The 15,048-nt window shown below is 42.9% G+C and overlaps 1 protein-coding gene across 3 annotated transcripts in view; it reads right to left on the reverse strand.

The window, feature by feature from the left end:
• SETDB1 (SET domain bifurcated histone lysine methyltransferase 1) overlaps nt 1-15,048 on the reverse strand; it is a 209,162-nt gene that overhangs the window by 65,578 nt on the left and 128,536 nt on the right. For all 3 annotated transcript variants that reach the window (XM_068106639.2, XM_078772036.1, XM_078772037.1), the window contains 2 exons: nt 13,781-13,856; nt 12,337-12,528 (listed from right to left, as the gene is read on the reverse strand). In XM_068106639.2, the coding sequence (XP_067962740.2) occupies nt 12,337-12,528; nt 13,781-13,856 (268 nt within the window). The remainder of the gene's footprint in view (nt 1-12,336; nt 12,529-13,780; nt 13,857-15,048) is intronic.

Below are 15,048 nucleotides of genomic sequence, written 5' to 3' on the forward strand. Positions count from 1 at the left end.
CTGCCTGCGGTGAGTGAGTGAAAGGCCCTCGGTGTTGACTACATCGCAGGAGATTCCAATGATTCTGAAAGCTTTGGCCTCAACAGCGTGAAGCCGAGCAAGGTGTGAGGCAGGAGCACCAGCCCAGAGGGCGGAACAGTATTCCATTGAGCTGCGGATGAAAGCCTTGTATGTGGTGAGGAGCTCAGGTGTGCCAAGGAAGGACTTCGCACGACGGAGGATGCCCAGTCGGCGACTGGCTTTGGAGGCCAGCTTGGAAATGTGGTTTTCCCAAGAAAGATCATGGCAGATAGTGAGACCCAAAAGCTTGAGCGACAGAACTTCTTGGAGAGGATTGTTGAGAAAGTAGATGGGAGGGTTGTCCAGTCGGTCCTTTCGGAGAGACATTGTAAGAGTGTGAGATTTGTCAGGATTGAAAGACATGTTCCACTTGTTTGACCAGTCTGTGATTTTGTCCAGGTCTGCAGAGAGTGAGGAGGCTGCAGACTGCCGATCTGAGGGATGAGGAATGGAGCGACAGAGAGTAGAGTCGTCAGCAAAGAGATAGAGAGGATTTTCAAGAGAGTCAGAGAGATCATTGATGAAGACCAGAAAAAGCACAGGGCCCAGAACACTACCTTGGGGAACTCCAGCCTGAACAGGAAGAGGAGATGAGAGAAACCCATTCAGGGCCACACGTTGACTACGACCAGAGAGGAAGTCCGCCAGCCATGCGTGGAGATTTCCATGGATACCAAAGGAGGAGAGTTTGGTGAGCAGAGCAGGGTGCCAGACCGTATCGAAGGCACGTGAAATGTCAAGGGAGACAGCTCTAATTTCCTGTTTGGCGTTGAGGACCTCCATCCATTGTTGAGAAAGCAGAAGCAGCATGTCCAGAGTAGAGTGACCAGGTCTGAAACCAAATTGATGATCAGAGATCAAGCCATTGGAGAAGAGGAAAGATTTAATATCTGAAGCAATGATGGATTCCATGACTTTGCTGATAATTGGGAGAAGGCTGATTGGTCTGTAGTTGCTGGGATCTGTTTTTGCACCTTTTTTGTGCAAACCGGTGATGTTGGCTGATTTCCAAGATTTTGTTATACTCGATGCAACTTGAGGCCATTGGACCCCAGTGAATTTGCCAATTTTATCGCCATCTGATCTTCATTCAACCTCGGTTCCGTCCAAGGCATTCTCCAGATTGCCAATTTGCAATTACTCTCATCAAGAAGATCTTACTTGCTATGTGGCCGGCCGAGATATATTCCAGTTTTTACCTGCGACATGTCATGGGTCTACAAAAGCTTCGTGTTGCTGTTGTTGTGGTTAGTGTTGGGGTCGATTTTTGAAATGTGCACCCATTGGTGGGACAGCTGCCAGACCACACCCACATCTGTCACTCGACTTCACCCACCATAGCACAGAAACAAAATTATATGGCCGCCATCTTGGTTTTCTGGTGGGCCTAACATATTAGGCCTGTAGGCCTCTGCTGATTATACACTTCCCGGGTTTGTTGGTCAGATTTCCATTGCCTTTGTTTGAGTCGAGTGTTATTGACGAAGAGGGACCCCAAAAATGTTATATACGTAATTTTTAAATGGCCCCATGTTGGGGTTAAGCAATCCATGACAGGGTGACTAATCAGCTCGTTCTAATATAACCATGATGAAGGTGACATGAATAAGGGTGTCTAGTTTAAAATTTTAAATGCGTTTCCCAATCGTGCTGTTCATCTTTTCAGAGTGCTTTCAATGCATGTTTCCCAATCAGTCCGTTACCGGATTTTGCCGCAGGTTGACTACAGTGCGGTAATTGTAGTTTTCAATACAACAGTTTTCTGTGCAATTAATTAGTACAAGATAATTATGAGGTTACAAGGAAAAATAATTTCCAACCTTCTCTAATTTATTGCACTTTTTTATGTATATTACCTCTCCCAGATCTCCTCTTAGAATTTTTTTTCCAATGGTTCTCTCTCCTTCCAGGTATAATAATTTATTTATTTGTCAGCTCTTTCCCTCCACTTTTTGTTCACCTGGTATTTGTTTCCTTATTTCCCCTTTTGTTTCCCCTTTGCTCCCAGTCACAGTCCCTCTGACTTCTGACTCCTCATAAACCCTAATCCTGTCTTTCCTGAGGAGTCAAAAAGAGTCATTGCAGCCCCACATGCTGCAGCGGTACTAGTGGTAGTGGTGGTAGTAGTCGTAACCTGTCCTTTGTCAAGCAAAAAAAAAATCCTCCCCTCAACCCCCTCCCCCCCCGCCCCCCCAATATCTGTTACTGATTGAAAGGTGGTAAAGCTCCATTATCAAGTTTTCAATTTCTTTATTCTTTCGTGAGTGATCTGTTTCTAGGAATGGTGGGTTTGTGATTGATTGAAGCGTAGTAGTTGATGAGCTTGTCTGATTGTTGTTACTCTCAGCACGCAAAGCGAAAAGCAGGGTTAAGCAATTGGTTCATGCCCATCTGTTATATCAGTTTCTGATCGAGGAACTACTTGTTTAAAATGAATGATATGCCAGTGGCAATGACTGCCAGCGGTTTTTAACACGAATCGAAACATGAATAGGAAGACGTTTTAACATACCTTGGCTCTGAATTTGTCCTGACCACGCATGTGCATAGAGGAGTGAGATAATATTTTTTTTACTCGGTCTGCCTACCCGACAGTCTTAAAAAAATTTGAAAATCATTCCAAACAGGAAACTTACTCTTTTTAAGGATATCATAAAGGCACAAATAACTAATGTAACATGTTAGATAGGGTCGTGTAAAAGACTGCAGAAAATGGTGGTAAAACCGAAATTAAATTATTTTTTACAACTTTTACAAAATTTGTTTCATTTAAATTTAATTACATATTTGAACAATGTAATACACAATCCTTCTGTCATAATATTTCCTGCTTCTGGTCCACTTCAATAGCACAAAACTTTCGCATTTTTATTAACGATCGTGAAAAATCATTGTTTTATTAAAATTGAAGTAAAATTTAATGAACACTGCACAGGGTGTCGTTTGTATAGAACTCAAATTTTTCTGTTTGTGATTGTTTTATGTTGAAGGCAGATTGATTTTTCCCAATTTTTCTGGTTTTGTTTGTTGGTGAGGGTGGTGATTGTGTTGATAAGTGTGAAAATTGTGTTGTTCAAGATAATAATTTTGTGTTGATTGTGAAGGTTGAGGCGAACCTTTTCTTTTATTCGTATTTCTCTGTTTAATGAAGTTTTTTTTTTTTTTTAATTAGTTTTTTTTTTTGTATACAGAGTCAAGGCTCGCGTAAGAGCGAACACATTAATTGTTTTAGTTCTGTTGTGAAGTTGGCCTTGAAATTTAGTATATGGCCTTTTGGGATACATTGTTTGGATGTCATTGCCACTATTTTGTTAAAATGTTTTACTGCTGTGTCTATTGAATTGAACGCAAGGAAGTGATAATTTGTAAAAGCTTAGCCAATGTACCGTGTGAAATTAGAATAGTTGGTTTTGTGAAAGTTGGTATATGTTCTTCTGTTATGTTTAGAAATTGATTTCAGGTTGAGATAATTAATGATGATAATAGTTAGGTGATCCAATGAAAGGTCAGAAATAATGTGCATTGAGTTATATCAGGGGATGTGGGAGAGTTCTGGGTGTGGAGACTGACTCTAATGGATGTGTTCTGCTCATTAAGGATATTTAAATGGTCTACTTGTTCTGGAATTAGTGTACCTCTTGTCTTGGTTGGTTAACCAGGAGGGGTTTTTGCATTGAGGTCCCCTCCGATTATGAAGTCAGGGATATTTTGTAGATTGTTAAGTCGTGGTTGGTTATCCAGGTGGACAATGAAGATCAAGATGTATCTCAGATTCTCTCGCACTACATATCAACCTTCTACCAATCCAGTAACCTTTTGTTTCAACAAAAGGTTAATGCGAAAAACATGGACTTCTCCTACTTCCACAGCACTTGGGCTACATCAATCAATCAATGTTGTGTTACCTACACCCATTGTGCAGATAAAAGTGATTTGCCCAACTCAAACTAATTGGGTGACAGCTACATCTCTCTCTCAGACAACATGAAACTATTTTTAACCACTCACCCCAACTCTCTCAATCAAATTTGACGATTTCAATTGTCACCATGCAACTTGCCTGGGTGTTTATACCTTTCTCACCAGCCATGGCACTTCAGCAAAGGAATTACGTGACTCCATGGGACGGACTCAATCTATGAACTTTCCCACCCAGATTTCTCCCTTAAATCCCAATCCTTAAATCTTCTCCAAGATCTCTCTGGTTATTCTCAGAGAGCTGCCACAATGCCGACACGTCAAGCAGATTGGCAGGGACTGCAAGCAGCCATCTCTCTTCAGGACTTGTCTCCCATAACTACTGCCCATGATGTTAACTCGGCCTGCAAATTCTTCCACAGAAACCCGTTCTCCCTTTCATGCACAGAATAATCCCATCTCGTCTTCAATTACCCCACCCTTCTTCCCACCCATGGTAAACTGAAACCTGTGGTGAGGCAGTTTTTTTTGTGTGTACAAGATCGAGGCTCATGTAAGAGCGAAAACATCTTCTCTTCTCTTGCTGTAAAGCAAACTCAATAGAAGACAATCCCATATAATTCCAAAAAGCCCACAGCGAAGTATGCTCCCCATTTCATCCCTTCCCTCACTCCAAATGGCACCACAGCCGACTCTGCTCGCGAGAAGGCTGAATTCCTCAATTCTGTGTTTGCTTCAAAATTTTGTGTCCCCAACCCTTCTCTCTGTACCCACCATTCCCAGTCATACTCAATTGCTCCTAGACTCTGTATTTTGCACCTGAAGGTTTTGTCAATCCTCAACTCTGACTCTGCACCTGGACTGGCCAGCATCAGCGCATGTGTCCTAAAAACTTTCTCTCCTACTCTTGCACATCCCCCGTCTGCTTTTCATCCCATCATTTGCTCTAGGTCATCTTCCATCAGCTTGTAAATCTGCCAACATCACTGAAATAAATAAAAAGGTGCAAAAACAGATTCCCTCAACTACAGACCTATCGGTTTACTTCCAATCATCAACAAGGTCATGAAATCCATTAATGCATCCTTCTCTCAAATCACCAATTTGGATTCAGACCAGGTCACTCCACCTTGGACACGTGGCTCCGACTCACCCAACAGTGGATGGATCTGACTCCAGATCTGACTCCAGACTCCAGTCTGACTCTCTTGACATATATTTTGTGCTTTTGATAGTCTGGCATCCTGCTTTACTCTCCAAAATCTCTGCCGATGGCATCCAACGACAAGACCACACATGGCTTACTGACTTCCTCTACTCTCATGGCCAATGCGTTTCTCTCAACGGAATCCTTTCATTTCATCTCGTCAAGGCAGGAGTGCCCCAAGGCAGTGTTCTGGGCCTAGTCCTATTCCTGATCTTCAGAAATGATCTCACTGACTCTGGAAAATCCTCTATCTGTTTGCTGATGACTCTACCCTCTGCAGTGACATCCCTTATCCTTCAGACAGACAAGCTGCAGCCTCTTCCCGCTCTTCATACATTGACAAAAATCACAAGATGGTCAAACACTTGGAATATGCCTTTCAATCCTGACAAATCAATCAATCAATATATCAACCAATTAATGTATCAATCAATCAATAAGTCTATCAATCAATCTTGATCGCTCTCTTTCTGCGAAAGGACAGTTCAGAAAACCCTCCTATCTACTTCCCAACAATCCTCTTGGGGAAGTTCAGTCAATCAAACACCTGGGTCTCACTCAGCCATGATCTTTATTGGGCAAACCAGATTTCAAAGTTGGCCTTCAAAGCCAATGGCTGGCCTTCAAAGCCAGTCCATCATACAAGTCCTCCCTTGGCACACCTGAACTCCTATCCACCGACAAAGCCTTCAACAGCAGCTTGATGGAGCACTGCCCTCTCCTCTGGAATGGCTCCCCTTTCTCATACGTTGCTCAGCTTGATGCTGTGGAAACCAAAGCTCTCAAGATCATTGGAATCCCCTGCGTTGAAGCTGGGTCTATGGGCCAATCACTTTGACATCACGGACAGGTTGATGGTCTGTGTCTCCTACCACATCCTTTCTGGTCGTGCACCCTCTGCTCTTTTTGTGCCTTGTCCACTACCTTCCCCCAAGGTTTCTGCAGGGAGCACACGGTGCATCAACCCCCTTCTGGCAGATAGGCATCCGTCAGTTGCTAGCAGAGGTTCAGTATCATTAACTTTGAGGCATCACCATCAACCATGACCTCTTCTAGCTTCACCATATTACAAAGTTGGACTCCAAATCCAGCCACAGAATTGGCAATGATCTACCATTCCAGCAATTCCTTGCAAAATCAGAACTATTCTTAGTTATACAACGACCTTGTCCGGATCGCAAGGGAGTACTGCTTTACCTAGCATTACATCTGCTTCTTCTGGAACATATGGAATCCAAAAGTCTTGTCAGTATTGCCATCTCCCATGATGAGGTCGAAGCACAAGGCCAATTGTTTTCACATCGCATAGAGGTCAGTGGTCTGTTTTGTTAACTCAACTGGACGATGTCCAGCTGAGTTTTTGTCGACACCCAGTGGTCGTCTGTCGTCTTCCTGTATGTCTGTCTGTCTGTCGTCTGTAAACAATTCGACCTTTTTTATTTTTTAATTTTTTAATACAAGATCGAGGCTCGTGAAAGAGCTAAGAAAAACGCTCTATGCTCTAAAAGTCACAAATATTGATTAAATTTGATGAAACTTGTTATGCAGCATCTTTAAGACATAAACTAGTTTGGGATTGCATTTGGGCGTTGCATGCCCAAAAATGGGCGCGGCAGGGCGGCCATATTTGTAGTTGTTGTTTTGCTTTTCATGCCTCACTTAAAACTCAATTTTTTCTAGTTTCCTGTTTAAACATGAGATACCTTCAACGTTACTGTACCTCTTTAGCACATATAAACTACATAGTTTGTGGTTGTATTATGCATATTCTAACCATATTGATATAGACCAGTTGAGTTCAGGTTCCCTGGAACCTCCAGTTTTTTTATTTTTGAACCACAATAATAGGTACACTGAACACCAAAATAAGCACAAATCTTGAGGACGAATCGAATATCTTTTTATTTTTTGGTATATTACAATACGACACCACCAGGTAATGAATCTAGTTGTTTTTGGACGAGGTTTTGTTGCAAGCTCCGATACGGCACTGACGGCGTGTTTGGTGGACATGTATCACGTGATATTTAGCGTTGCCAATGTTCAAAGTTAAGGTTACGATGGGGTGCATGCACACTTGCTGCATGTGTGCGACAAGGATCACAAATTGTCCGTGGAGGTGTGGTGCCTGCCTTGTGTTGTTCTTGCATCAGTCAACTAACGTCAGTAATGAAAATGCCACAAATGCGACAGTTTAATAGGGAGAGCCTCACTGGACAACTGCAAGCTGGTGAGAGTGCACAGTGTGTTGCCAACACTTTCAACGTCCACGTGTCCACCATTTATTGACTCCAGGAGAGATTGAATGAAAACAATATTACCAATGACTGCCAGCACTTAGGCAGACCAAGGGTGATAACAGCACGTCAGGATCGACACATTCATCACAATCACCTGCAACAATAGTTCCAGTGAGCCAGTGAAACGGCCCACAACACTGTTGGAATCCATGGCAAGCTTATCAACCCCGAAACGGTCCGACGCAGACTTTGTGAAAGAGGGCTGCAATGCAGGCAACCAACTAGTGATCCAGTGCTGACTCAAAATCACCATCAGGATAACACAAGCCTTCTTGCTCCACCACATCAACAGAATGCCTTTTCCAGTTCGCAGTCCCGATCTGAATCCAACAGAACATGTTTGGAATGCTGTTCAGACACGCTTGAACAACGTGCACCCCAGACCAAGGACAGCTGATCAGGTTCAAACAGCCATGCTCCAGGTATGGTGGAGGATCCATATAAACGTTGTCAACCACATTAGTCATTCCATGCACAGACGTTGTACTGCAGTTATCGACGCAAATGGTGGTCACAAAAGGTTCTGATGGTCATCTCTTTTTAAAGACTCTACCATCACCAGAAGTGACTGTATTCAATGCCTGTACTGTCTCAACATTCACAGCATTATTCTGACATAACATCTGGAAATTTCCATCATTGCATCCAACTTCAACTGTCATCATGCCAGCTGGCTGGGTGTGGGTACCTTTCTCACCAGCCACGGCACCTCAGCAAAGGACTTCTGCGACTCATTGGGACTGACACAATCTGTCAATTTCCCGACCCAAATTTCAGTCAACGGAACATCATCTCTTCTAGACTTGGTTGTGACCAACTTCCCTGCAAATGTTTGCTGTTCTTCTTCTGCTCCAATCGCTCCATCTGTTCATTTCCTTGTTAAAGTGGACATCTCTCTGGCCATTCTCAGAGAGCCTCCTCAGCGTCGACGAGTCTGGCATTTCACTCAGGCCGACTGGCATGGTTTTCAAGCAGCCATCAATCATCTGGACTGGTCTCCCATCTCTACTGCCTCTGACATAAACTCATCCTGGGAATTCTTCCAAAGTAAATTGCTCTCTCTCATGTACATATTTATCCCATCTCGTCTTCAGTTGTCATACCCTTCCTTTCGTCCATATTACACAGAATATTGTGGTGAGGCAGTTGCCATGAAACAACTTGCCTTCACCTCCTGGAAGGCAAATCCAACAGAAGGCAATCTCAATTCCTTTCACAAAGCTCGGAACAAGTGTGTGCCTACCCTCAGGAGAACCTCAGGAGAACCAGCAAACAATATCGCTCTACTCTCAAGACTGAACTCTCAAACCTGTCTCCCTCCTCCACATCCTGGTGGAATCTGGTGAAATATCTTTCTGGTGTTTATTCCCCCTCCATCCCCTCCCTTCCATTACCTCAAATCAGCCAACATTACCAATTTACATAAAAAAGTGCAAAAACAGATCCTCGCAACTACAGACCAATCAGTCTGCTCCCAATAATCAGCAAGGTCATGGACTCCATCATCGCTTCTGATATTAAATCCTTCCTATTCTCAAATGGCTTGATCTCTGATCATCAATTTGGATTCAGACCAGGAAATTTCTACTCTGGATATGCTGCATCTGCTGTCTTAACAATGGATGGAGACCCTCAACACCAAACAGGAAATCAGAGCCGTCTCCCTTGACATATCTCGTGCCTTCGATACGGTCTGGCACCCCGCTCTGCTCACCAAACTCTCCTCCTATGTAGTCAGGTTCACTATGTTTTTTCGTTCAAAATTTTGGTAGATTAGCAAAACTATACATTTCTGGAATACTCAGAGCATGAGGAATCCAAAAATTAATGTTTGCATTTGCATAGACACCTTTGCGAAAATGACCCTCAGGACAGTGATGAAGATCTGTAAAAGTATATTCCTGAACGGTGTAGACCTAGTAGATCCTGTGTATAGGACTTATAGTTCAATCTGATACTAACAAGGCTGCTTTCTTGCTTTATAAACCCACACCTATAACTTCAAAGGACTTGCAATATCATGTATTATGTAATACAGTTATATCACAAATATAAAGACAATGGTTTTCAATTACCTTTGTTTGTTGCTTTTCTATAATCCTGAGCACTATTTTGAGGCCTTTATTGGATTCCTTAACCCAGAAAACATAGGATTAGCATATTTAATTCAGTTTCTAGGTTGACTAGAAGCCGAGATAGCGCAAAATATGTATTTTATGGCGGCCATTTTGAAAATCCAAAATGGCGGCCATGCAGGTGTCTGTGCAAATGCCAACATCGATTTTCGGATTCTTCATGCTCTGATGATTCCAAAAATGTACAGGTTTGCTAATCTCCCAAAATTTTGAACGAAATTATATTTGTTAACATAGTGAACCTGATTCTTCATCACTGCCCTGAGTGTCATTTTCGCAAAGGTGTCTATGCAAATGCAAACATTAATTTTTGGATTCCTCATGCTCTGAGTATTCCAGAAATGTATAGTTTTGCTAATCTACCAAAATTTTGAACGAAATTATATTTGTTAACATAGTGAACCTGACTAATGGTATCTATGGAAATATCCATGCATGGCTTGCAGACTCCCTCTCTGGTCACAATCAACGCGTGGCCCTGAATGGAATTCTCTCATCTCTCCTTCCTGTTCAGGCTGGAGTTGCTGAAGGCAGTGTTCTGGGCCCTGTGCTTTTTTTTGGTATTCATCAATGATCTTTCTGACTCTCTGGAAAATCCTCTCCACCTCTTTGCTGATGACTCCACCCTCTGCCGTGCCATATCTCAACCATCAGATCGGCAGGCAGCAGCCCCTTCACTCTCTGCAGACCTGGACAAATTCACAAACTGGTCAAACAAGTGGAACATGTCTAAATCCTGACAAATCTCACACTCTCACTACGTCTCTCCAAAAAGCCCGTCTGGAAAACACTCCCATCTACTTTCTCAACAATCCTATTGAAGAAGTTCTGTCACTCAAGCTTTTGAGCCTCACTATCTGCCATGATCTTTCCTGGGAAAACCACATTTCCAAGCTGGCCTCCAAAGCCAGTCGCCAACTGGGCATCCTCCGTCGTGCGAAGTCCTTCCTTGGCACACCTGAGCTCCTCACCACATACAAGGCTTTCATCCATAGCTCAATGGAATACTGCTCTCCCCTCTGGACTGGTGCTCCTGCCTCACACATAGCTCGGCTTCACGTTGTAGAAACCAAAGCTTTCAGGATCATTGGTATCTCCCATGATGAAGCCGATTCTGAAAGCCTTTCACTCGCTCACCACAGGCAGGTTTGGTGGTCTTTCTGTCTTCTACAGACATCTCTGGCCTAGCTCCCCCAGCTCTGTCTGTGCTGTCACCCCCAAATATTCCTGCAGGATGCACAAGAACTGCCAGCAACCATTTTCTTGTGATACTGCCAAAATCAAGACTCTCTGCTGACCTTCACTCTTTTAATCCTCTTTTTTCCTGCCTCTGGAACAAACTCCCACACTCTCTTCAATCCCACTCCTCCCTCCAGGTCTTTAAAACAGCTGTTCACTACCATCTGTTATCTTCCCCCATCCAAAACCTTGATCTTTTCTACACCTGTTAATACTCCCCAAATAAACCTCTTTCAATCTCTGACTTCATTCCTAATGGTATCAATTTGTTTTATACCGTGTACCCCTTCCCTCCCAGCCCTCTCCCTTAGTCTTCTCCTCCTGACGCAGGAGAAGGCCATCTCCCGATGTCCCCGTTCTCGACTGTTGTGCTTGTGTGCTTCCCTCTCTCGCCACATCTCGTCTCCACCTCCCTTTCTTGTTTTATGTGTCTGTTTATGCTTTCGCTCTCGTGTGTCCGTATATCTTTTATGTGCTAATGTGTGTTTAATGTGCTAGCTCTTACCACGAGCCTCGATCTTGTATTTAAAAAAAAAAGTGTCAGTAATATTCCAAAAAACTTTAATGAACCATATTTAATTCGTCCTCAGGATTTGGGTGTGAGTGTGAGTGAGTGTGTGTGTGTGAGTGTGTGTGTGTGTGTGAGTGAGTGTGTGTGTGTGTGTGAGTGTGTGTGAGTGTGTGTGAGAGTGTGTGAGAGTGTGTGAGAGTGCGAGTGCGAGTGCGAGTGCGAGTGCGAGTGCGAGTGCGAGTGCGTGTGCGAGTGCGAGTGCGTGTGTGTGTGTGTGTGTGTGTGTGTGTGTGTGTGTGTGTGTGTGTGTGTGTGTGTCGTAAGGGTTTCGGGACAGTCCAGTTGAAATATGTGGCTTCCATGAGTTTTTGACCAAAACAAAGGCGATGTGCAGTTGTCGAATTTGGAGGAAGCATCTAAGTATTTCCAGCAAGCATGCAATAATTATCCAATAAATAAAGTATTGCTCTGTGGAAAGCCAAATTATGTCAGCACTGCCATTGAGAGGAGAGATCAGAATATATTGAGTCTTGAAAACGTGCTCGAAGCTCAGAAGCTTGTTAACTAACTGTCTTTTATAACAAGCAAAATATTGTGAAGGCCCCTGCTTACCAAACACCTAGATTTCAGTATTTACTGAGAATAATGTGAATGCAATTGTACATGACCTTCAATTGTGTTTTCCTTTTTAACAGGGGCCAGATTGAACCAAAGCTACTTCTTTCGATACCAGCAAATGTAATGATTGAGTCACAGTGCCCCTTTCAGAGCTAAACTTTCACTGTGGAAAATACATAATACATTCGAAACACAACAATCTTTTTAGCACCCATTTCATGCTTACCATTTCAATACGCACCAAAGGTAAAGCAAATGAGACATCAGCAACGTTTTGGTCACTGTATAAAAGAGGTGAGCAGCTTATTCAGTAGTTTACAGATAAAGTGGATGTCCAGGCTAATGCACCTTACGAGCGATGTTGCGACGAGCACATATGCGTTGAAAGTCGTAGAGCAGAGGGATGAGAAGTGGATTACGACCTCGGTATATGTCAGTCCTGCTGGGTCGTACACGTTGCAAGCAAAGCGGTGAGCACACGTGCGGGCAGAAAAACAGCTTCTCTCTGGGAGCCATGTAGAGTGGGTATGTGTCCAATGCCTGCACAGCATGTGAACCCCCCAACAGGAAAGAAGAAGTTGAGGATCAGCTACGAGTTGCTCACACTAAGAGTTTGAACAGCATGTACGTTGCAATACCAACCTGGCATCAAAGCCTGCTTGAAGCTTTCATATTCTACCTTCCCGCGTTCGCCACTAGCAGGGCGCCGATCCATTAGTGATGGTCAGGCTGCTTCCCAACTCAAAGGCTGATCACCTCTTCTGCTCATAAGCGTCCCGGCACCGTCTGGGACGGACCTCAGGAACGAATCCCGTAATGGAATATCAACAGCTCATCTATGGATTTTCCTAACTTAAGCCTCTTGGATCAGGAAAAAAGGCAAAATGGTGTACTGCAATACACAACAAATGCCTCCAAACTAGTTCGGAGATGTACGTTTCTGCAACCTTTGGGTGGTTAGTTGTGCTAAAATTTGGGTAGTTAGTCACATTTTTGGCAATCCATTAGAAAGACGCATCAGTGATACGGCTGCCCATTTATAACTAGTTAACGTTCAAATGTTGACAACCAGGTCCGCTTGACCAATGCAAGCATGAACCACCAGTTACTGTGCTCACATATAATCCCAAGAAGGCACGTTTCAATCCATATTAGCTACAAGTAAATTTGTGAGCTGCATATATAAGCAAACAGGTTCTGGAAGAAAAGAAACTTGTAAAACTGTTTTGAGTGGTACTTTGATATATGTTGGAAAAAAACACAAGGACACTGGGATACTTTCACTAGAAAGTGTTCCTTATGTTTTTAATGCAAGTATCCAAAGCTCCATTTCATGATCCCACAGTATCAATGTAGTTCAACTGAAAAAAACTTAAAGATGTTCCACATGGACTATTCACGAGATCAGACTGAAACACAACGTGTCACAATTAAAAACATTCCCTTTAAAAAAACCCCTCAAAAAACTCCAATATAGTCATTACTAATATCAATAGTTAAAAAATATAACATTGCTGGGCAATAACAGCAAGACTACATGCATACTTCTAGAATAAGACTCAATATGGTCATCATTTTAAAAAAGTTATCTTCTCTTGCTGATCATCGTGTTTGCAACCTACTCAAAATGTTCCGAATTAAAAATATAAAAAAAGTTAAAACAAACAAAATTCACAAAAACGATTGAAATTTTTCTTGCTGCAGCCAGTCACAATTCCACATGCACAAGTTCATAGCACAAAAGACGGTCGAAGACAAAAGGACAACCCCTTCCCCCCAAACCATCTCAGACCTCCAAATGGTAGTTGCTGGAGACAAAGATGGGGCTGTATTGAGGAATTTCTTGGGTTTCATGTTCGCCAATAATGCTGGGGAAAAAAACAGATGGGAGAAGTGAATGAGTTATGAACCAAGCAAGCGATGCAAACCAAGCAGTGTTTTAGTCTCTTAATTTTGTGTACACAGTGGAGGCTAATGTTGAGGCTCAAACACAGAATGGACCGGGATATAACAACAAAAAGGACAGCTGAAATGTGGGAAGCGGAGGGGGACGAACACTGACAGCAAGGTATAGGGATTAAACAGGAAATGTGGAGGAAGAAAGGACATGGGGAAGGAGAAGAGCAAGGGGAGGTGGAGAAGAACATGGGGTGAGCACAAGGGATACAAGCATAAAAGCTCAATCACAGAAATGGAAGGTAAAACTGGGGAATAAGCAAAAATGGAAAATAATAATAATAATAATAAAAATCAAAGGGAAGAGTAAAGGAGTGGGGGAAACCCAACAACCTGGAAACACAAAGAGGTGGGCTTATGGAGGGCTAATGATGATACAAAAGATAAATAGGTATTCATGGGAGATGACTGCAGATGGTGATGACCAGCTGTCTTGAAGCACTTAGACTGAAGGGTCTGAGCAAGTTGGTTCCACGAGTGAGGTAGAAAAGAAACCAATGAGTGCAGGTGAGCAGTGAGCCCGGATTTTGGGAGTTTCACTGGAAACGTGTTAGGGAGACAAATATTCCATCAGGCTGTGGATGACGGCCTTTGTAAGGTAGATAAAAGTTCAGATGCCAAAGGAAAGATTTCGCATGACAGAGGATGCCCATTAGGCTGGCTTTGGAGGCTCTTGATAAAATAAAATTGCACAACCGTGAAGTAAAATTGCACAAATTAAATCGATGTGAAAAAAGTGCGTCGGTCAGTGAAATATGGTAAAGGCATTCGTGCTTGGCTATGTAGTTTTCAGCCAGTGTCACACACACATTACTCCCAGTGATTGAGCTTTGTGATGGCATTGGAACACGAGTTGTTTCTGGCTCTGCATCTTTCTAAAGATGAAAAATATTTTGAACGTCTCATAGGCATCTGCAGCCTGCCAAAATTATAAATAAAAGTTTATCACTGACAAATAAAAATTATTTTATCTCTGCAATCTATTTTCTGGTTAAGCTGAAACTACAGACTGAGTGAGGCCTTGCCTCCCCAACAAGGCCTGAAAATGAATGTATAATCTGCTTTCCCACTTTACAAAATTTGCAAAGCACTAGCAATGTTTAC

The sequence above is a fragment of the Myxine glutinosa genome, chromosome 2 (assembly GCF_964187855.1).
Source record: "Myxine glutinosa chromosome 2, kmMyxGlut1.1, whole genome shotgun sequence".
NCBI lineage: Eukaryota > Metazoa > Chordata > Myxini > Myxiniformes > Myxinidae > Myxine > Myxine glutinosa.